Consider the following 22,727-nt stretch of genomic DNA (forward strand, 5'->3'; position numbering starts at 1 on the left):
CCTTCTGCACTTTACATAGAACAAACAAGAACAGGTTTCCTCTTCCAACCTGGTAAGGCTCCTCTCAGCATCTTAGGATCAGAAATAACTCAGGTTATAACTACTGTAGTGACCACATTTGGATCAGCGTGGGTGTCCCTAAGGCAGGAGGTTTGACAAGACACCTGAGATTCTTTGCAGGCAAGTAATTGTATTTGTAAATTTCCTCAGTTCCCAAGTTACTTAACATCTCTGAGTTTCAATTCCTATCACAATAAAACAGGAGGAAATCAATGATTTGGAATAAAAAATGAAATACAGGTAAACTCAATGGTATATATTCAGTACTCAATGAATGTTAGTTCCCTTTTCCTAAAATTTAATGTCATTTACTATGTGAAGTATTACCCAATTATCTTCTTTTGTGCAGACGTTTAAAATTTATATGATGAAACAGTATTATTCTACATATGGTAGTTTAAACAAAGAAATCGCATTTTTTAAATCTAAAAAGTTCAGCACAGTTTTTCAAATGTTCTTTTATTGGATTTAAAATTCATTTAACGGATATACAGATATACAACTAGTTTGATCAGCTACTAATATACTTTGGCAACCCTTTATTTTTGTACTCAAGAGCCAGTTCACTTTTTCTCCATGTTCAATACTTAGCTTTGGTAAAAATTCGCCCTGTGCTTCATCTGTTACTGAGGTATTACTGTTTTTACCCTGCTTGGTATAAGTTGCTCTTTTAGTGTTCTTTCTGTGGGTATGTTTTGTAGGACTCTTCTGTTTTTTAGGACTGATCTTTTTTTTCTCAAGTTCACTGCTCACATCCCACAACATTATCTTCCCATCATTCCCTCCAGTAAGCAGCAAATAAGATTCTGGCAGAAAGCAGACCTGGGATACCCCCAAAGTGTGGCCCTTAAATCCCAGTTCTTGTTCACACTTGACTCCCATCACCCTAAAGACTCGAACCTTACCATCTTCTGCACCACAGCTAAAAATATTGCCACACGATGCCACGGACAGAGAATGAGCTAGAGCAGGGTTTAAAAGCTGACTGGGTGATTGTGGGCTCTTCATTTCTTCTGTTTCATCCTCCTGTAAATTTGTAATCCAGAGTGGCCGGGCTTTCTGAAGGTTCCATAGCATCACCTTTTAATAAAAGGAAGTTACACAGTTAAATAGAGTTCTAGTCATCTTGCTCAACTACCATGCTTATTCTGCTTCTAATAAAATCATCAAAGTAGTCTGAGAGTGATTAGTAGGATCACTTCTACTAATTAGTAGGATATTTCCAGCAACATTAAGAAAGAGTTTAGAGGAAATTACAACATGCCAGCGGGATGCTACCCTGGTGTTAAAACTAGAATGCCAATGGGCAGTATGGTGGAATTTAGAAAAAAAGATCCTGAATAACTTTCGATTAACAAACTCATTAAAATGTAACCCAAATTCTTAAGCAGTTGCCAGTTTTCTTTAGGTCATTCTACCTTCATCTTTGCAAGTGAAATCGAAGATTATGAAATGTATTAATTTAAGTCTATGCTGGTTATAAGTAAAAACGCCTACCCCTCCTCCCCTTATCACCCAAATTACCCATCCTAGGGGCTTAGCTCAAGTCCCTGTCTCTCCAAGGAGGCTTTCCTAATGATTTCAGCCCACTTCCCTCTTTCCCATATTTAATTCCATTCTATTAACTAACTTATACTACTACCTTGTCAGTTTCTTGAGGTTTAATTCATTTTTGCTAATGCCTAGTATAATGCCTGGAAAAGAGAAGAAATTCCAGATATGTCTGTTGATTAATTTGATATCTTGATATCAAATTATATCTTGATATCTTTTTGTTGTTCCTTACCATGATGTTAGATCTACTAAATTCATTTAAATGAAGTGCTAATTAAAATGAAATAAGCTTTGTGAATTGATTTTATTCTAGTGATTAATTTTCTTCCTGTAGTATCCAATATGAAAAGGAAAATATTCTTAATACTTTTAGAGAGAGAACATACAGCTTTACTTTATCATTTAGTACTGTCCCTGAACTATGACTTACAATTTAAAACGGACACAAGGATAAGTAAGGTCTGTTTAGATAGTCAAAAGCATAGATCTCAATTGACAAGATTATTGTTGCCAATATTAAGAATTTGGTTTTCAATTCACTTCTACTAGGGTAGGTCCTGAAAATCCTTTTGAATTGAGTGTGTAGGGTAACTAGAGTTAGTCTGGCTTCCTCACCCAGGTGTGTGGGTAACTAAGGGAAGCAGTGTTCCCATAACCTTAAATGGGCCTGATAAGTACTATTCTCATAGCCTTGAGACTGGGTCCGATGAACTGTTCCCATGATATGCAATGGGTTTACAAGTGCAGAATTATGCTATTTTATATAATTTTCTGGCTTGAAGCTGGTTTTCTTTGCCTCTAGTACCTAAGGCAGTAGGGGCTTCCCATGAGAGAGACACACAGCTTGCTGCATGTGTGGCTCGCCCACCCATGAATAAAGGCATGTCAAGCATCCCCATGGCTCCTTGAATTTTCTTCTGTCTCCCCAAATCTAGAGTGGACCTGCCAGGCCTTGACAGGATGCAACAGAGTGACCAGCTGTTGTTTTTTGGGTGAAGCCAACAGACTACTAACAAATTAAAGTGATTTAAATAAAATAAAGAAATATCGGAAAATATAACAAAAATGAATGAGTATTAAAACTTGATGTGGAAATAATCTCTATTAAAAATACCCTCAACACAAGAAGATGAACATTTCAGAATTTGCTAGCTTAATTATTGGCAGGTACCCCCAACTACTTTCTCACAGAGCCCCCATAAGTACCTGTATTGTATTTATTGTCCTTGTAAGACATCCAAAAATGACCTATACACAAAGTGTTTTTGGCAACTTACAAGATTTTTGTATTAATTAAATCATCTACATGTGTAATAACCATCCTAGATTCTACCAATTCAAGAATTATTCCCAATTACTGAAGATTCCAAAATTGTTCCTGCCTGGACATTCTTTTTATACTTCTTTATCCTAACTGCCAGAGATTCCAAGGTGTTTCACAATTTCTCAACTACCTAGTCAAGTGGCATCAGCCTCAGCAGAAGAGCTAAAGAAGGAAAAAAATATAAGAGTTGGGGAGTTATGGGCCTATAAAACATAAAAGGGAGAGAAAACAGGTAACCGGCCAATGTTTAGATGTGAATGCAATCATATCAAAGTGATCTTAATCAGTAACACTGTCCCTACAATAAACACATATACAAATTTTTCCTCCTGCAAAAAGATTTCTTTCTACACAAAAGATTATTTTCAAGGGGATAAAAAGGCCTCCTCTAGCATCATCATCCTTAAGTGTTGGTACTAATGATCTTTCAAACTCCAGAAACAAGAAGAAACCTTTGAATCATTTATTTTCAGGTGTGGATATTGGAGGCAGGGGAAATCATGTATGCTATAGAAACTTAGTATGATTTCAAATTTCCAAAGATTTTTACAAAAAAAAACTGTATACTTCAGTTGTGGGTACACAGGTAGTTACTGTTATTCTCTATACATTCACATATACTATAAGTATTACTTGTACCTATTTAATATAAAACTAAGCAGTCTCAAATATCTTAATAAATCAGTTTGTTCTTAAGATCCCTGACTCTCAAGACTATACTTCCAGGGATCATTTCTATAGTTTGTTACTAGAGAAGTTTCTCTGAACATGTAGAGCACCTAAAATCATGAGGAGGCGGGCACAGGTTCTCTCCTGAACATGAAGTCAGTTTTTAGAGTTGCTTTTGCAACCACTATTGCCCACTGATGATTATTGTCTTCTTCCTTTGGAAGAGTACGCAGTCTGAGCATTAAAAAAAAGAAAACAGCTCTGGCTGGTGTGACTCAGTGGACTGAGTGCTGGCCTGCAAACCAAAGTTGCTGGTTCAATTCCAGTCAGGGCATATGCCTGGGTTGTGGGCCAGGTCCCCAGTTGGGGGCGTGCAAGAGGCAAAAGATCAATGTTTTTCTTGCACGTTGATGTTTCTCTCCCTCTCTTTTCCTTCCTAAAAATAAATAAAAAATAAAATAAAATAAAATATAAAAAGATCCCCAGGTGCCTTGGCCAAGTAGCTCAATTGGTTGGAGTATGGTACTGTGTCCCAAAACGTGGGTTTGATCCCCAGTCAAGGCACACGCCTAGGTTGTGGGTTCCATAGCAGGTGGGGGTGCATGAGAGAGGCAAGTGATTGATGTTTCACTCTCACACCAATGTTTTTCTTTCTCTCTTTAAGAATCAGTGAACAAATCCTCAGGTAAGGGGGGAAAAAAGATCCCCGAGAGTATGCTTTACCTGATTATTTAAACCTATTAAATGAAAAGACCTAATTTTAATAATTTCTATAATGACAAGGATATGTGTGTTGAACGTACCTACTGTGTGTGGCAGTTAATCCAATTTCTGCCTTGAGATAAAATAAATGCATTTGTTCTGAAATAACTCAAAATTAACTTGATAAGAACTCCTTTCCACTATTGTAACTACATTCTTAAAGACTCTACCACAGGCTGGATATTCTTAAAGCTTAGAATAATGTGTAACTAAGGTGGCTGAAGGGTTGTTCTGCAAACGGAAAAGTTGATGGCTCAGTTCCTGGTCAGTGCGCATGCGTAGGTTGCAGGTTCAGGAGACAACTGGTCAGTGTTTTTCTTTTTCTATCCCTTCCTCCCTCTGTAAAATCATTTAGTAAATGAAAAAGTTTTTAAAAAACTGGATAATCAGGTTTTAAAAGGTAAATTGTGGAAGAAATTTACCGTCAGTAAAGAAATATTTTTTTTCTTTTTAAAGATTTTATTTACTTACTTCTACAGAGGGAAAGGGAGGGAGAAAGAGGGAGAGAAACATTGATTCGTTGCCTCTCACACTCCCACAATGGGAGATCTGGCCCATAACCTAGGCACATGCCCTGATCAGGAATTGAACTGGTGACCTTTCAGTTTGTGAGATGAGCCACACCAGTAAGGGCAGGAAATAATTTTTTAAAATCATTGTGTGTTGTCTTAGCTGCTATTGTTGTATCACAACCTGGTGCAGAAGGTAATCTACAGTGAACTTCTAGCAATTTTTAGCAGGCGAGCAATTACCTAAGATTCCTTTTCACAAAATATTTCTTTATCCTGGTCTCCAGCAGTTGCCTGCCACTAAAGCTTCCTGCCTAGAACTGGACTCAAAATGGTAAATTCTAGATGTCCACTTCTTACCTAATTGGAAGAATACAGGTCTTTTTTGCACACCTAATTATTTACTGCCATGCTTAGCAGTTAAATAATGAACCAGTGATTGAAAACTAATATAGTTTATATCATGTTTGTTTCAAATTGATTTTATATATATGCTGTAGTAGAGCTTGCTGCGGGTAGGCAGTGCAGGTACAAAAACCAAGCATTTTCCCTGTTGAAGAATTCTCCAAAAATTTTGGGCACAACTGGTGATTATTTATTCCAACACATCAAAAGCCATTAGGGTGAATTTTTTTTTTAAAGGAATAAGTAATATTTTCTGAAAATAGCCTCTTTGCAGGAAGAAAATGAATAATCAACTATTTATAAAGAAGTTTTTAAATTAAAAAAAAAACTAATATAGATTAAGGATAAAAGAATGACTAGTCAAAGAGACACTGTACAATCTGCCTACTTAAAACAGACATCCATCTGGTTGTGTAGGTCTTTTTTGCACAACCAAGCAGGCAAATAAATGATCACCACTAGGGTTGAAAATTTTAGGTCTTTGAAGTTTTTGGGTTTTTTTGTGCAAGTCACTTGACTAATACAATTTTTTTAAAGATTTTATTTATTTATTTTTAGAGAGGGGAGAGAGGGAGAGAGAGAAACATCAATGTGCGGTTGCTGGGGGTCATGGCCTGCAACCTAGGCATGTGCCCTGACTGGGAATCGAACCTGCGATGCCTGGTTCGCAGTCCGCACTCAATCCACTGAGCTACACCAGCCAGGGCAAAAATTTTAGGTCTTAAAGGGCTTGATTAAGACCTTCGAGTGAAGTTATAGAGCCACTGTGCCCACTAAGTCTAAAATAATTCTTTTTTTTAAACCAAGCCCAGCTTTTTTAAAATTTTATTTTATTTATTTATTTTTAGAGAGGGAAGGGAGGGAGACAGAGACAGACAGACAGACATCAATGTGCGGTTACTGGGGGTCATGGCCTGCAACCCAGGCATGTACCCTGACTAGAAATCGAATCTGCGACACTTTGGTTCGCCGCCTGCGCTCAATCCACTGAGCTACGCCAGCCAGGCAGTCTAAAATAACTCTAAGTAGACATTTTTTGGTAGGACAATTCTTCATTGTTTAGGGACTATCCAAGCATTGCAGGACATCCACTGATTCTGCCTATAAAATGCCAGTATCCTTAAAGAGGGAGAATGGCAGTCACAGCAACAACAAAAACCAATTTCAATTATTTCTAAATTCTGAAAAAGTGAGGGAAGAAAAAGGCATGGTAAAGACTATTGGCCAAGATGGTAGAAAGACAACATTTCTGATGCAATTAACAGAATCAGTCTCAGAAAAAAGATACTGCATATAGTTGAGAAAGATAAAATACCTAGAATAGGGTGCTGGGCACACCAGTCATTTAATAAAATGGTTCTTTTTCTAGAAGTCACCTGTTCCCAAACCAAGAGCCTTTTCCACCACATTTTTCATGATATTCTGCTTGAAATATCACACAGAAAAAAACAGAGGCTTTGGAGCCCCAGAGATTGAGGTTTGAATCCCAATTCAGGTAGCTGTGTGAACACTAAATTTGAATCTCACCTCATGTCTAAAAAAGAATAACTATCTAGCAGGGCAGAATTAGAATGGAAACTAATATATGTAAAGCATTAGCAAGTACTAAGTGCTCACCGAAAAGAAGCCATTGTTATTCTCACTCCACTGATATGAGATTTACTCTCAAGAGGAAGCACATCTGCTGTGAGAAAGTTCAAGCTATTTGAAAGCTTTCTTTTTCTTTTCTTTAGCATCTTACTTTATTAGATATTTTTTATTGATTGTTTTTAGAGAAAGAGAGAAAGAAACATTGATTTATTATTCCACTTATTTATGCATTCATCAGGTGCTTCTTATATGTGCTCTGACTGGGGATCAAACCTACAACCTTGGTTTATTGGGACGACTAGTCAACTAAGCCATCCAGCCTGGGCTGAAAGCTTTCTTTTATGAAACCAAAATCTACTTCCCTATGACTTCTATTTAAACCAGCATAAGCATATTCCACATTTCCCCTCATGAAAACCAAAATTTAGGATTCGCACTGCTCCCCCAGCGGCTGATTTGTGCCACTGGCCAGGATGCTCACTAGCGCCACTCACCCAGGAGTTGATTTCTTACAGCTGGCCCTGAGACTGACCCAATCACTCCCTGCAGGCTCACAAAAGAGCTAGGAGGGGCACCGCTCGGACCAGTACAACTGGTGGATTAAAGGCTCTACCTGGCATAGATAGACAGAGGCACCCAGTAGCTCACAGAGGACCTGAGCTGGAGGCTGGGCAACTGTGACTACTGCCACCCAGACCTGGCCTCCATCCTGGCAAAACCATAGAAAGGGAGAAAAGTGAAGCCCAGTCCCCCTTTGCCTGTGGCATCCAGGAAGAACAGCAGAACTCACTATGCAGGTTTTAAGTCAACAGGAGACTCCCCCCACCCCAGCCCTTTTTTTCCTTCCCCCAAGTGAGACAATAAGACCTGGAGCTGTGAAAGGTCCGGAGACAGATCCAAAGAGGAAGCAAAAGTCTAACCCCAACAACTGAGAAACTGAGACAAATTTCACTTTGCAATTCTATAGAACTTGCATTTTATTGTTTATCTGTAATACAAACAATAAAAGGCAAGTTCTATTTTATTTTATTAGTATTTTTTTATTTCTCTTTCTGCTTAGTTTTCTTCCTTTTCTTTAACTGCATTGTATGACTGGTCTTCCTTATTCTCTCTTATATATTGTATTTTAACCTTCTTTCTTTCACTTCACCCGTGTTACAATAACACTACTCTTAATCGTATACTTTCTATTCTTGTTATTCAAATCATGTATTTCCTGTCACATTATTGTTGTTCCAGTGTTACTATCAATAATTGTTGTTCCATATTATTGTAAATACTACATAGCACCCCTCCCTGATGTTAGTCCATTTCACTGTCTTCCTGAGCTTTATTACTGTTGTGGTTAACTATTCTCTCATACACTATGCCTACTTTCTATCCTTTACTCTCACTATATCTCATCATCTTACCTTGCACAAGCACTCTGTTTTCTGGATTCAGTTCACAATCCTTCTCCCTTCTAATGAGAGTCTTGTCTCTTTTTCACTTTTTATAAAAACTAGCTAGTTGGATGAAATATCACAGTTAATGCTATACATATCCAAAGGATCTCCTATCTCTTCTCTACTTGTTGGTACTTTAATTCCCATAGAACACTCTCCACTGTCTTAATCCATTTTGCCTTCCCCCTGCCACTGATCACATACAAGATTAGGTGGGAGCTGTGAACATCCGTATACTGCTGGAGGAGAGAACCCATCAACAAAGGAACCAGCAACAGGTAAAATCCCAAGCACAACGAGAGAACCCACACAAATAGAAGAAAGGGCAAACCCAGAGCATCCAGACAAGGAGATCAAAGAGACTACATCACTGAATCCCACAGAATTCCTACCATAGATTTCTGCGCTACAAAGACAGCTAGCAAAGTGAAACATCAGGTAGTTCAGAAACAAACAAAAGGAAACATCTAAAATGGGCGACAAAAAAAGAATCTGCAATCAAAAGGAATGGAAGACTTCCCACTAAAAGAGCTTAACAAAATGGAGGTAAGTAAACTATCAGAATTCAAAATAATGGTTGCAAGGATGATCAAGGAACTCAAGACAACTACAAGGAACTGAGTGAGAACTACAATAGTATGAAAAAGGAAACAGAAACTATAAACAAAAACCAAAAAGAAATAAAAAGCACAATTTCTGAAATAAAAAACACAGTAAAAGAGATTACAAGCACGCTGGATGAAGCAGAGGACCGAATCGGTGAGCTGGAAGACAAAGTGGAAAGAAACACCCAGGTAAAGCAGCTGCATGAAAAAAGACTCAAAAAAAAAAAAATATGAAGACAGCTTAAGGGAACTCCAAGATAACATGAAACGCAACAATGTTCAAATCATAAGAATACCGGAAGGAGAAGAAAAGAAACAAGGCATAGAAACCGTGTTTGAAAAAATAATGACAGAAAACATTCCGAACCCGGAGAGGGAAAAAACCATTCAAGTTCAGGAAGCACAGAGTTCCAATCAAGAAGAAACCAAAGAGGCCCAACTAAGACATATCACAATTAAAATGCCAAGTTTTTTTTCAATATATTTTATTGATTATGCTATTACAGTTGTCCCATTACCCCCCTTCATTCCCCTCCACCCTGCACACCCTCTCCCACCCACATTCCCTCCTTTAGTTCATGACCATGTGTCCTAAGTTCTTTAGCTTCTATATTTCCCATACTATTCTTGCCCTCCCCGTCTATTTTCTACCTACCATTTATGCTACTTATTCTCTGTACCTCTTCCCCTTCTCTCCTCCTCCCATGCCCCTGTTGCTAACCCTCCATGTGATCTCCATTTCTGTGGTTCTGTTCCTGTTCTAGTTGTTTGCTTATTGGTTTTTGTTTTTGTTTTAGGAGTGGTTGTTAATAATTGTGGGTTTCTTGTCATTTTACTATACATGTTTTTTATCTTCTTTTTCTTAGATAAGTCCCTTTAGCATTTCATATAATAAGGGCTTGGTGATGATGAACTCCTTTAACTTGACCTTGTTTGAGAAGCACTTTATCTGCCCTTCCATTCTAAATGAAAGCTTTGCTGAATAGCGCAATCTTACATGTAAGTCCTTGCCTTTCATGACCTGGAATACTTCTTTCCAGCCTCTTCTTGCCTGCAAGGTCTCTTTTGAGAAATCAGCTGACAGTCTGATGGGAACTCCTTTGTAGGTAATAGCCTCCTTATCTCTTGCTGTTTCTAGAATTCTCTCCTTCACTTTTATCTTGGCTAACATAATTATGATGTGCCTTGGTGTGTTCCTCCTTGGGTCCAACTTCTTTGGGACTCTCTGGAAGTCTATTTCCTTTGCCAGATCGGGGAAGTTCTCCTTTATTACTTGTTCAAATAACTTTTCCACTTGTTGCTCTTCCTCTTCCCCTTCTGGTACCCCTATAATTTGAATGTTGGAACGTTTAAAGATGTCCTGGAGGTTCCTAAGCCTCTCCTCATTTTGTGAATTCTTGTTTCTTCATTCTTTTCTGTTTGATTGTTTCTTTCTTCCTTCTGGTCCACTCCATTGATTTGAGTCTCAGTGTTCTTCCCATCACCATTGGTTCCCTGTGCATTTTCCTTCATTTCACTTAGCGTAACCTTCATTCTTTCATCTAATTTGCGACCAAATTCAACCAAATCTGTGAGCATCCTGATCACCAGTGCTTTGAACTCTGCATCTGATAGGTTAGCTATCTCTTGATTGCTTAGTTGTATTTGCTGTGGAGCTTTGATCTGTTTTTCCATTTGGGCCATTTTTTTTTTGTCTTGATGGGCCTGTTTCGTATGAGGGGTGAAGCCTTGGGTGTTCACCAGGGCAGGGCAACCCAGTCTCTGGATTATGACACTGTATGTGGGGGTGGGGTCCAAGAGGGAAAAATAGCACTTGCTCTGCTTTCTGTCGGAATTCAGTCCCTTCCCCCACTTCTCCCAAGCAAACTGGGCCTTTCTGGCGCTAATTCCCATGTGAGTGGGCTTGTGCACGTTCTAGGACCCTGTGGGTCTCTCCAATGAACTCTCCTGTGAGATTGGGAGTCTCTCCCTGTGCCTAAACCCCCACAGGTGTTTTCAATCAGGGCCCGAGGCTCTATTTCCCAGCACTGGGACTCTGGGATGCAGGCAGTGCCTCACTTCTCAATTGCCGCCTTGCTGGGTTCTCCCGCTGCCACCTTGTGAGCCCAGGGTCTGCCAGCCACTGCCTGCACGCCCAGGGTCCACCCACTGCGGTCTTGCAGGTCTGGGATGCCTTACACACCAGGTCCCACCGCTCTTTGTGCCACAACCCCTCTCCGCCCGCTGCCCGACTCCACCCCTCATACCGGTCTGGGTGAACGTGTCTATTTTAACTCCTTGGTTGTCCGACTTCCATACAATTCAATTTTCTGTCAGTTCTGGTTGTTATTCTGTTTCTAAATTCTTGTCATCCCTATCTTGGTTGTGCAAGGAGGCACAGTGTGTCTACCTACGGCTCCATCTTGGCCAGAAGTCCAAAATGCCAAGTTTAAAAACAAAGACAGAATCTTAAAAGCAGCAAGGGAGAAACAAGAAGTAACATACAAAGGGACTCCAATAAGGCTAGCAGCTGATTTCTCAACAGAAATACTCCAATCCAGAAGAGAATAGCAAGACATATTCCAAGTAATGAAAACCAGAAGCCTGCAAAATGATTACCCAGCGAGGCTCTCAATTAAAATGGAAGGTGAAATAAGGAGTTTCCCAGACAAAAGAAGGCTGAAAGAATAAAACATCTCCATCAAACCAACACTACAAAATATGATAAAGGGAGTACTATAAGAGGAAGGAAAAGAGTGAGAGGGAGCGGGACACACGTGACAAAGGGGAAAAATTAATAAATACCTATCAATAATAACCTTAAATGTTAATGGGTTAAATGCTCCAATCAAAAGATGCAGAGTAGATGAATGGATAAGAAAACATGACACACACATATGTTGCCTACAAGAGACCCACCTCAGAACAAAAGACCTATACAGACTGAAAGTAAAGGCTTGGAAACAGATATTCCAAGCAAATGCACAGGAAAAAAAAAAAAGCTGGGGTAGCATTATTCATCAGACAAAATAGAGTTCAAAACAAGGGCCATAAAAGGAGACCCAGAAGGACACTCCATAATACTCAAGAAAAGGATCCATCAAGAAGACATAAACATTATAAACATACATGAACCCAACACAGGAGAGCCTGTGTTTTCGCTACCCAAATATAGGGAAAATCTTGGAGGGCTTCAAGAAAAATATTGACAGCAGCACTATTACAGTAGGGAATTTTAACACCTCACTGTCAAAAACCTCCCCAAAATTTTTTTAACTAAGATATTGTGACATTGAACAATGTCCTAGATCAAATGGACTTAACTGACATATACAGAACCTCCCATCCCAAAGAAGCAAAATACTCATTCTTTTCAAATGTACATGGAACATTTTCACAGGCAGACCACATGATAAGACACAAAACAAGCCTCAACAAATTAAAGAAAACTGAAATCATATCAAACATTTTCTCTGACCACAAGGGACTGAAACTAGAAACCAACCTCAAGTAAAAACTCAAAAACTCTCAAACTCATGGAGATTAAATAGCATACTATTAAACAATGAATGGGTTAAGAATGAGCTCAGGGAAGAAATAAAAGTTTCTGAAAACAAATGAAAATGAACTCACAACAGTCCAAAACTTATGAGACACAGGAAAGGCAGTCCTGGGAGGGAAGTTCATAGTAATACAGGCCTACCTTAAAAAGATAGAAATATTTCAAATAAACAGCCTAACCCTACACCTACAAGAACTCAAAGAACAACTGCAAGGACAGCCCAAAGCAAGTAGAAGGAAGGAAGTAACCAAGACCAGAGAAGAATTAAATGACATAGAGACTAAAAGAACAAATCTAAGGATCAATCAATCCAGGAGCTGGTTCCTTAAAAAGATAAACAAAATCAACATGCCTTAAAGCAGACTCATCAAGAAAATAAGAGATAAGACCCAAATAAACAAAATCAGAAATAAAGAGGTGAGATTACAAATGATACTGCAGAAATACAAAGGAATACTGTAAGAAATTACTATGAACACCTACACACCAAGAAATTTGAAAACCTACGTGAAACAGACAAACATCTAGAAAAACATACTCTTCCAAAACTGAATGAAGAAGCAGAAAGCCCGAACAGACCAATAACAGCTGATAAAATTGAAGCAGTAAACAAAAAACTCCCAGCACACAAAAGCCCAGGACCAGACAGTTTCACAGGAGAATTTTACAAAACTTTTAAGGAAGAGCTAACCCTATCCTTCACAAACTATTCCAAAAAATCCAAGAAGATGGAAGACTCCTAAACTCTTTTTATGAAGCAAGCACCATCCTAATCCCAAAACCAGACAAAGACACAACAAAGAAAGGAAACTTCAGGCCAGTATTACTGATAAACATAAACGCTAAAATCCTCAACAAAATATTGTGAAACATTAAACAACACATTAAAAAGATCATATACCATGACCAAGTGGGATTCATCCAAGGGATGCAAGGATGGTTCAACATTTGCATATCAATAAATGTAACACATTACATAAACAAAGGGAAAGACAAAAATCACATGATCATATTAATAGATGCAGAAAAAGCATTTGATAAGGTACAGCACCCATTTATGATAAAAACACTCAGCAAAGTGGGAATAGAGGGAGCATTCCTCAACATAATAAAGACCATATACATGAGACCTATAGCCAACATCATACTCAATAGGCAAAAACTAAAAGCTTTCCCACTAAGATCAGGAACAAGACAAGGATGTCCACTTTCACCACTTCAATTCAACATAGTATTGGAAGTCCTAGCCACAGCAATCAGACAAGAAAAAGAAATAAAAGGCATCCAAATTGGGGAGGAGGAAGCAAAACTCTCATTATTTGCAGATGACATGATAGTGTACACAGAAAATCCTATAGACTCCACCAAAAAAGTACTCGAAATAATAGATGAACTTGACAAAACAGCGGGATACAAAGTCAATATTCAGAAATCAAAGGCATTTTTGTACACCAACAATGAAATATCAGAAAGAGAAATCAGAAAAAAATCCAATTTGATATAGCAACAAGAAAAATAAAATACCTAGGAATAAACTTAACCAAGGAGGTAAAAGACCTGTACTCAGAAAGCCACACAACAGTGAAGAAAGAAATTAAAGAAGACACAAACAAATGGAAGTATATACCATGTTCAAGAAATGGACTTAACATCATCAAAATGGCCATACTACCCAAAGCAATTTATAGATTCAACTCAATCCCTATTAAAGTACCAATGGCACATTTCACAGCTATAGAACAAACATTTCAAAAATGTATATAGAACCATGGCTGGCATAGCTCAGTGGATTGAGCGCGGGCTTCGAACCAAAGTGTCGCAGGTTCGATTCCCAGTCAGGGCACATGCCTGGGTTGCAGGCCATGGCCCCCAGCAACCACACATTGATGTTTCTCTCTCTTTCTCCCTCCCTCCCTTCCCTCTCTAAAAATAAATAAATAAAATCTTAAAAAAATTTTTATATGGAACCATAAACAACCCAGAACAGCTGCAGCAATTTTGGGAAAGAACAAAGTAGGAGAGATCACAATACTTGATATTAAACTATATTATAAGGCCACTGTGATCAAAACAGCCTGGTAGTGGCATAAGAACAAACACATAGACCAATGGAACAGAATAGAGAGCCGAGAAATTAACCCTAATCTCCACAGTTGATTAATATTTGACAAAGGGGGCAGAAGCATAAAATGTAGTAAAAATAGCCTCTTCAACAAATGATGTTGGGAGAACTGGACAGCTACATGCAAAAAAATGAAACTCGATCACCAACTTACACCATACACAAAAATAAATTCAAGGTGGATAAAAGACTTAAAACTGTGACAACATAAAAGTCCTACAGGAGAACATAGGAAAATCTCAGATATTCCACATAGCAATATTTTCACTGTTCTATCCCCTACAACAAGGGATGTAAAGGAAAGAATAAATGAATGTGATCTTGTCAAAATAAAAAGCTTCTGCACAGCTAAAGAAAACAGAACCAACCATATGGGAAAACATATTTGTCAACAATACCTCAGAAAAGAGTTTGATCTCTAAAATACATAAAGAACTCACATTACTTCACTCTAGGAAAACCAAAAACCCAATAAAAAACGGGCAAAGGACTTGAACAGACACTTCTCCAAAGAAGACCTACAAGGGGTCCAGAGACATATGAAAAAATGCTCAGCATCACTAGCCATCAGAGAGATGCAAATTAAAACCACAATGAGATACCACTTCACACCAGTCAGAATGGCCATCATAAACAAATCAACAAACAACAAGTGTTGGAGTGGATGTGGAGAAAAGGCAACCCTACTGCACTGTTGGTGGGAATACAGACTGGTGCAGCTACTATGGAAAACAGTATGGAATTTCCTCAGAAAACTAAAAATGGAACTGCCTCTTGATCTGGCAATTCCACAGTTGGGATTATACCCTAAGAACCCTGAAACTCCAATTCAAAAGATCCTATGCACCCAATGTTCATAATAGAACAATTTACAATAGCCAAGTGCTAGAAGCAACCTAAGTGCCCATTGGTAAATGAATGGATCAAAAATAACTATGGTACATTTACACAAAGGAATATTACGCAGCAAAAAGAAAAGAGCTCCTACTCTTTGGGACAGCATCGATGGAACTGGAGAGCATTATGCTAAGTGAAATAAGCCAGGCAGTAAAAGACAAGTATCCTGTGATCTCACCTGTAAGTGAAACCTAATCAACAAAACAAACAAGCAAGCAAAATATAACCAGAGACATTAAAATTATTAAAAATAAACGAACAGTTAACTACAGGGGAGGTGGGAGGGGATAAAGGGGGAAAAGAGGGAAGGGTTATCAGGAACATCTATAAAGGACACAAGGACAAAATCAAAGGGGGGTAGGATCAACGGTGGGAAGTGGGAATGGCTGGGGTAGAGGTGGGGGGGCGTAAAATGGAGACCACTGTACTTCAACAACCATTAAATAAAAAGTAAAAATAAATTTAAAAAATATTTTCCTTTTTAATTATTGCAAAATGAGCTCATTTTTGTGAGTTGATAAAAAATTCATTTAAAAATCCAAAAATTACAGAAGAATATTACCTATATTAAAAAAAAACCCCCAAAAAACAAAACTTACACAACTGCAGTTTCCCACATAATGGGGTTTCTAGATAAACCTACTCTTTTGATGGCCTTCCTCTGAATTTGAGCTAATTTGTGATGTTTCTTTCAAAACTCAGCATAAATTTAATGCTCTGATCTTGGTCACCAATATACAGTATCTCAATTAATGCACCAAGAATTTCAAAGTAAAAATAACAGATCCAGTCTCAACTTTTTTTAAAACAAGCCAGTATTTGTAAAAAGTGGGTGATAAACTCTGCCTTTAGCATTCCCCTTTATTTAAACTAATATTTAGAATCAAGTATCTGAATTCCCAGGTATTAGATACATACTAAAGCATAAAGAGAGAAAGACTAGTCCTGGTCAATGTAGCTCAGTGGACTGAGCACAGGCCTGCGAACCAAAGGGTTCCAGTTCATTTTCCAGTCAGGGCACATGCCTGCGTTGTGGGCCAGGTCTCTAGGCGGGGGCGCACAAAAGATAACCACACATTGATGTTTCATTCTCTTTCTCCCTTCCCCCCTCTCTAAAAATAAATAAATAAAATCTTAAAAAATAAAGGAAGGAAGACTATAGGATTAATGATTAGTTTGTGAATACAATCTAATAGGCTTTGTCAATTGAGTATGAAACATGTTAGAAGGAAAGCTTATGGTTCATAAATAAATGATGCTAAATAGAGAATAAAAAATTAAAACATATATTTAGCAAACCCCATTTAGAAATTACCCAAGTAATCTTTGCAAAGCATCACCTGCATATCCAGTCCACATGACACCAGGCTCTGAGGTCTTTGAGGCCGAAAGGCTACAGAAGAACAGATATTGGAATGTCTCTTCAGTGATCTGCTAACTTTCTTATTTTCCAAATCTAGGATTTTGATTGCACCAGAGTCATCAGCAGAAGCCAGCAGGTTTTCAGTTTCATTCAATGAAAGGCAATTGATTTCTTCTTCATTCACATGAAAATGGTCCAGGGAACCTTTGAGGGATCTGACATCCAGTATGCTAATGGTTTCTCCATGGGAGGCATAAAGCTTGGTGGGGCAGGAGGAAGAGAATAAGACACTGGTAACATCATCAGCCCCTTGAAAAAATGTGTGTCCCAGTGGAGTCCCATCTTTGCTCCAAGCCATGAGATCTCCACCCTCAGCTCCAGAAGCCACAATCCCTTCTGGACTTGCATTCAGGCAGAGAATAGGAGAAGAATGTCCACCAGTCCATTTGACAGCCATAATGGCCCAGAGAACTCTGAAGAGGGAAGAAAAAATTATAATGTCATGTTTTACTTAAGAACTTGATGGTAGGAGACAAATGCAGTAATATTTCATTTAAATGTTTTTAAAAGGACATCTAAAAAACTCAAAAACAACAAAAAAGACATTTGAAGATCAAGTCTACAAAAGCCTAGCTAAACACATGGTTGTGGTGCCCCAGGCTGGAACATGCTGAAATGGTCTTCCCTTGCAATCAGGAAAATGGGCAAGCCTGGTTTTACAGCCTTTGATTTGAGGCTCACATAAGAATAAACACTAAATATATTTATTTTAAATTAGGAAAAACTCTTTTTAAGAGAGGGCTGCACAATCAGGTTATATCTTTTATCAGAATGATGTTTTAGAGTGTGCTCTGGAGCTAGTCTCTGGGTTTGAACAGTTCTACTACCTATTAGCTGGGTGACTTTGGGCAAATTACTGAACCTCCTCTCTGTAGCTCACTTTCCTTTTCTATAAAATGGCAATGATATTAATAACACCCATTTCATAGGATCAGAGAGAATTAAATGAGAATATATGTAAAGCACATATAATAGTGCCTGGTACATAATGAGTGCTATTACCATTATCCTTTTCCTCATCTTTATGAGGCTGGTCAAAGTGACATCATATATATTACACCAATTGTCGTCAAAGTATCACCTCCAGACTAGCAACATCAGCATTGCCTAGGAATCTGTTGGAAATATAAATGATGGGACCTCCCCTTAGACCCACTGAATCACAAACTGGAGTTGGGGCTCAGTAATGTGTTTTAACAAGCCCTCCAGATGATTCTGATGCATGCTAGAATTTGAGAACCTGTACTACACCAATAATCACCTGGGAAGCTGGTTATAAATGCAGACCCTTGCTCTGGCTGGTATGGCTCAGTGGACTGAGCTCTGGCCTGTGAACCAAAAGGTTGCTGGTTCGATTCCAGTGAGGGCACATGCCAGGGTTGCAGGCCAGGCCCCCAGTTAGAGGTCTGCAAGAGGCAACCAACAGATGTTTCTCTCCCTCTCTTTCTCCCACTCTGAAAATAAATAAATAAAATAAAAAAAAATAAATATAAATGCAGACCCTTAAGCCTTACCATCAGAGACTACATCAGTAGATTATTTACTTTTATTCTCAAAACAAACCTTCTGATTGGTATTATTGCATTTTACAGATAATAAAACTAAGTTTCAGAAATGTTCAATAATTTGCCCAAAGTCTCCCAGCCCTTTAGGATTTGTACAGGGACCCAATATAGAGGGCTACCAAACTCTTAAACAACAAAAACCTTTTTCTAACAATTCCACTTGACAACACATTTACGTGTTAGTGTCCTTTAAAGAAAACAACCAAAAGCTAGTAATAATTCATCACTGCTTTTAAAGGTACTCACAAATTTTTAATCACATTATCACCTACTTGCACTTATATAACAGTAGTACTTTATATAAAATTTAGATTCCTGATACGCTAGGTAGCCCACATCCATAAACTGGAATTGTGACATACTTCCCTGCTTTAACTGCCTATGGCACAGGTGGCAAACACAAGGCCCACTGGCCGAATCCGGCCCTCCACCTTGTTTCTACCCAGCGGCAGTGCTGAACTCCTTGCCCCTAGTTAAGGAGTAGTTATGGTACTTTTACACAGTCCTCAAATTACATTCGGCCCTTTGAAGGCAACCTCAAGGCTGATGAAGTTCCAGGTGAAAATGAGTTTGACACCACTGGCCTATGGGCAAAGTGAAAAAGGAAATCAGGGCAATTTACACAACTGTAATGGTCAAATGATCATAGAGGAGGAAGCAAACAAATCTGGACAAATTTAATTTTTCATTTCACCAACCAAGCGAGAATTTACCTAGTGAAAAACTGCCACAGTTGCTCTACTAGCTTCGGGTTTGACACCTGAATTTTGTTCAATGGTAGAGTTAAATTTCCAATATTGTTTTGAAAAGCCATTTAAAATAATCTGGCAATCTGCTTAAATTTTCTATTCCACAGAACACAAAGCTTGTTCACTCCTATTTTTAGCCACACACACAAATCACTAACTAGACTGCAAAAAGATCACTAATCTGTTAGTAATCAAAGTTAACAGAAATGGTACAAAATCAGATAAAGCAATTTTCATAAAGATGACAAAATGGGAAGACAAAGATACATTAAAAAAATCTCAGGGGAAGCACTCAACTAGTATTACAGATGAAACTAATAAACAGAGACTGAAACAAGTAAGTTTTAATGGAGAGGTTTGGAGAGGAAATGACTCAGAAGGAAGTAAAGAAAGGGAAGGCTGGGTGATTTGAGTTTGCTGACAAGTGTTGAAATACTAGTTAAGTAATTTTCTATCATAACAAAGGCTCTTGCCAAATGTTCCAGGTAAACTAGAAAGAAAGAACACTTAGTATAACTAAAAATGAAAGATATTAATATTATTTAGGCTTAGAAACTGTTGTCTGTGATGACTATTAACTTATATAATAATAAAGACAAATATTCTACCTTAAAATATGAAATTTGAATTAGCCATTGAAAAGGCCATTTAAGTTACAAATAATTTTGTTTAAAACTCTGTAATAAATCCTTAGATTACTGATCACTTATTTCCTAAGTTAGAGTTTTAATTTTTCTATGGTGTATTAACATTAAATTCTAGAAGTCTGCCCTCTACAGCTTTTGGATTCCTACTGGGATTTTAGTTTTTCTCTCAGATAAGAATGAGTCAGGGTTTCTCACAGGTGACCTAAGTAAATGCTGACTGGGAGACAAAAGTTTTAGCAGGTTTTCTTCCTAATATAATTCTTCTATGAAAAAGTTTAATTCAATTTTTAAAATACATTTGGTTATGCTCCATGGCAAAGTATGAGGTCAGGTGATGCAATAAATGGATTTTATATTAAAGGGATTATTACAGACAGTAAGGTTCCTGTAAATTTTTCCATAATAAAACCAGTAGTAACTCTTAGTCTATTATGCTCATAAGACCAAGGACAGATAGATCTTAACCTCTATGCACCAGAGTAAAAAAAAAAAAATTAAACTTCTAATCTCTGTATTACATGGATATTTACTGATTACTTAGCTAGTTAAAAAAACAAAACAAAACAAAACAAAAACAGAGACCTAATACAGGGACTGTTAAAGAGTTGAGGAAGCCCCAGAAATTCATACACTGAGGCTTTTGATTTTAGTCAATCAACATTTATCATGGAACACTGAGCCCGTAAGTCAACCAAAGTCCCCCAAATCACTTTACTTAGTCTGCAAAATTTAAATGTTATTATTTGAAACACATGGTGGTCCAAAGACCACCATCATAAAGTGTTAAACAATCAGACTGTTGTGGTAAAATGTAACTAAATCTGCATTAAATGAAAACAATCTTTGAAGTAAGCTGTCAAGCCATTGTTTATTGTTTTTCTCTTTTGGGACTGGAAAGCCCAACAGTAAAAGGAATAGATTAAGTGCTACTATCCCCACATTCAGGTATCAAGTCAACAAACTTCTCATACACAGATGCCTAAAGGGTCAAGCACAACAATCATATCCTATTGTGAATTACTTTAATTATATCCTAGATTCCTTCCAACAGCTAATGAGATCATGGAGTGTGGGTGGGGAAAGGTGGGGTATATTGAGAGTATTTTTAGAAATGGTGCAGTGCAACAACTGGCAGTTCTGAACAGTCAGAATGACACTGAACATGAGGGATGGGACATGATCAGGAGAGTGATGAGCAGATGAAATATTTGTATAAAGAAAAGGAGGTTATACGAAAAACCTCTTTCTACTTTGAAATTCTACCTGGGCCACTTGTGGGGTACTCTGACACAAAAAGTCACCTCATAGTCTTGGACTAGATTAGCACCAGAATTGTCTGATTGGGTTCATGAAAGGCTATACTGTAAAAGACAGGATAAAGGTCAACATGTTTACTAACTGAATGATCTCTACTCTAAACACTCTACTCCAGTCATACCTCCAAAAACCCACTTGTCCTTTGCAAGTGTCTGTGCCTTTAAAGTTGTTTATTCTGCCTAGTTCCTTGTCCCCTTCTCAGATGTACAAACCCTACTTATCCTTGAAGATTTAAAGAAAGTGAAGCGTCTTTCCAGACAAAAGTTGGATGCCCTATGGTTGAAAGCTGAAAAATGAATAAAACTGCGTAGACTGAGATTACACTACCACACAATTATTGTAATGAGTTTAGGTCAACTTTTCTTCACATGTTTGAGTTTTCCAAAGTTGGTCTTGATGTGGAAAGCTGGATAGCAACCAAAATGACTAAAGGGCTGTGCCACTGGCACTATAAAGAATGAAAAGAATCTGGGTTACAAAGCATGCTGGAAATAACCTGGGAAGAAGGGAACACAAAACAGTTGCTGTTCTTTTATTTTTACTGGCAAACAAGAAATGAATGATACACAGCAAGGGAGTTTTTGGTATGATTTCTCACTGTGTAAAGGCAAGGCAGTGAAGTTCCCTATTAAAAGAATCTGTGAACCCTGTTATAATAATAATAATACCTCATAGAGTTATTTGAGAATAATATAAAAGCCCGCGTAAAAGACCCTATTAGAGTGCCTGGCTCACGTGAGTTACTATTTTCTCTTACTATATAGTCTTTAAAGGTTGTCAGAAAATTCTTTGGAAAGTTTTTTTAGCTGGGAAAACGTAGTATGGCCAAATAATGCTTAAGTTCTTTCCCTTCCAAGAAGCCATCTGTAATTACACTCTCCAAGTCATTCTCAACATTGGCGGGCCTAATTAAATAAAAACGCACTGCCTTAATCCGCCTACTAATCGATCGGTGGGTAGTAGGGAAGTCTGGGAAAGGGTGTATTTTGGCCAAAAGAATGTAGCACTTACTAAGGTTATCCAAATGTTGGGGGGAGGGAAGTTCCAAGGTAGCGACCTTACTTTCAAAATATACTGAAACACGTTCTGACAAGTACCGGTAGTCAGAGAAAACGAGAAGGCCTAACCAGGAAAAGACCACCTGAGCTGCCGAAGGTAAAGAAAGAAGATCCAACTTAGCCGACGGCTGTGGAGGTAGAGACGGGCTAGCAAGGAAAGACGTTTCATGTGTTAGGGTGCAGTCTGAAGCGGAGACCTGGCCGACACAGGAAAATCCAACAGGAATGGTTTACCCGGGACCACTGGAGCAAAAAGAGGACAAAGCACGTAGGCCACGCAGGACTCCACCGGCGCCAGACTCCTACCTGCTCTTCCCGCTTCCTTCCTCGTCGCCTCGTGATGACTTCGCCCACCAGCGCCCAACCCCGTGTAGCGAACGGCGCGAGGCGCCTCAACCAGTCACATCCGGGGCCGGGAGGAACCGCGAGCTCGGCGGGCTTGCGCCCTTGCTTCTTGCCCTCAACCCGCATGGCGGAGCCACGGT

At 38.4% G+C, this 22,727-nt stretch overlaps 1 protein-coding gene and 1 pseudogene across 6 annotated transcripts; one reads left to right on the forward strand and one right to left on the reverse strand.

The window, feature by feature from the left end:
- Nucleotides 1–502: 502 nt before the first annotated feature.
- WDR53 (WD repeat domain 53) lies at nt 503–22,672 on the reverse strand. 6 transcript variants are annotated; one of them, XM_045851480.1, is made up of 3 exons: nt 22,549–22,672; nt 16,824–17,319; nt 503–1,140 (listed from the first exon to the last, which is right to left on the reverse strand). In XM_045851480.1, the coding sequence occupies exons 2-3, from the start codon at nt 17,301–17,303 to the stop codon at nt 529–531; spliced, it is 1,092 nt and encodes a 363-aa protein (XP_045707436.1). In that variant the 5' UTR covers nt 17,304–17,319; nt 22,549–22,672; the 3' UTR covers nt 503–528. The 6 variants fall into 6 exon arrangements, with proteins under 6 accessions (XP_045707436.1, XP_045707437.1, XP_045707435.1 ...); XM_045851481.1 differs by having other exon boundaries at nt 22,477–22,572; XM_045851479.1 differs by lacking the exon at nt 22,549–22,672 and adding an exon at nt 22,326–22,458.
- On the forward strand, nt 3,649–3,846 carry LOC123827668 (annotated as a pseudogene).
- Nucleotides 22,673–22,727: the final 55 nt, after the last annotated feature.

The sequence above is a fragment of the Phyllostomus hastatus genome, unplaced genomic scaffold (assembly GCF_019186645.2).
Source record: "Phyllostomus hastatus isolate PE091 unplaced genomic scaffold, TTU_PhHast_1.1 phas_contig_86, whole genome shotgun sequence".
NCBI lineage: Eukaryota > Metazoa > Chordata > Mammalia > Chiroptera > Phyllostomidae > Phyllostomus > Phyllostomus hastatus.

Excerpts from the sequence above, each read along its gene's own strand:
- WDR53 (XM_045851479.1), bottom strand. The coding sequence starts at position 22,411 with ATGAAACGTCTTTCCTTGCTAGCCCGTCTCTACCTCCACAGCCGTCGG. Across the intron at positions 17,320-22,325 it reads CTTTACCTTCGGCAGCTCAG|AGTTCTCTGGGCCATTATGG; the intron begins GTGGTCTTTTCC and ends TTCCCTCTTCAG. Across the intron at positions 1,141-16,823 it reads CATGTGGACTGGATATGCAG|GTGATGCTATGGAACCTTCA; the intron begins GTGATGCTTTGC and ends TTTTATTAAAAG.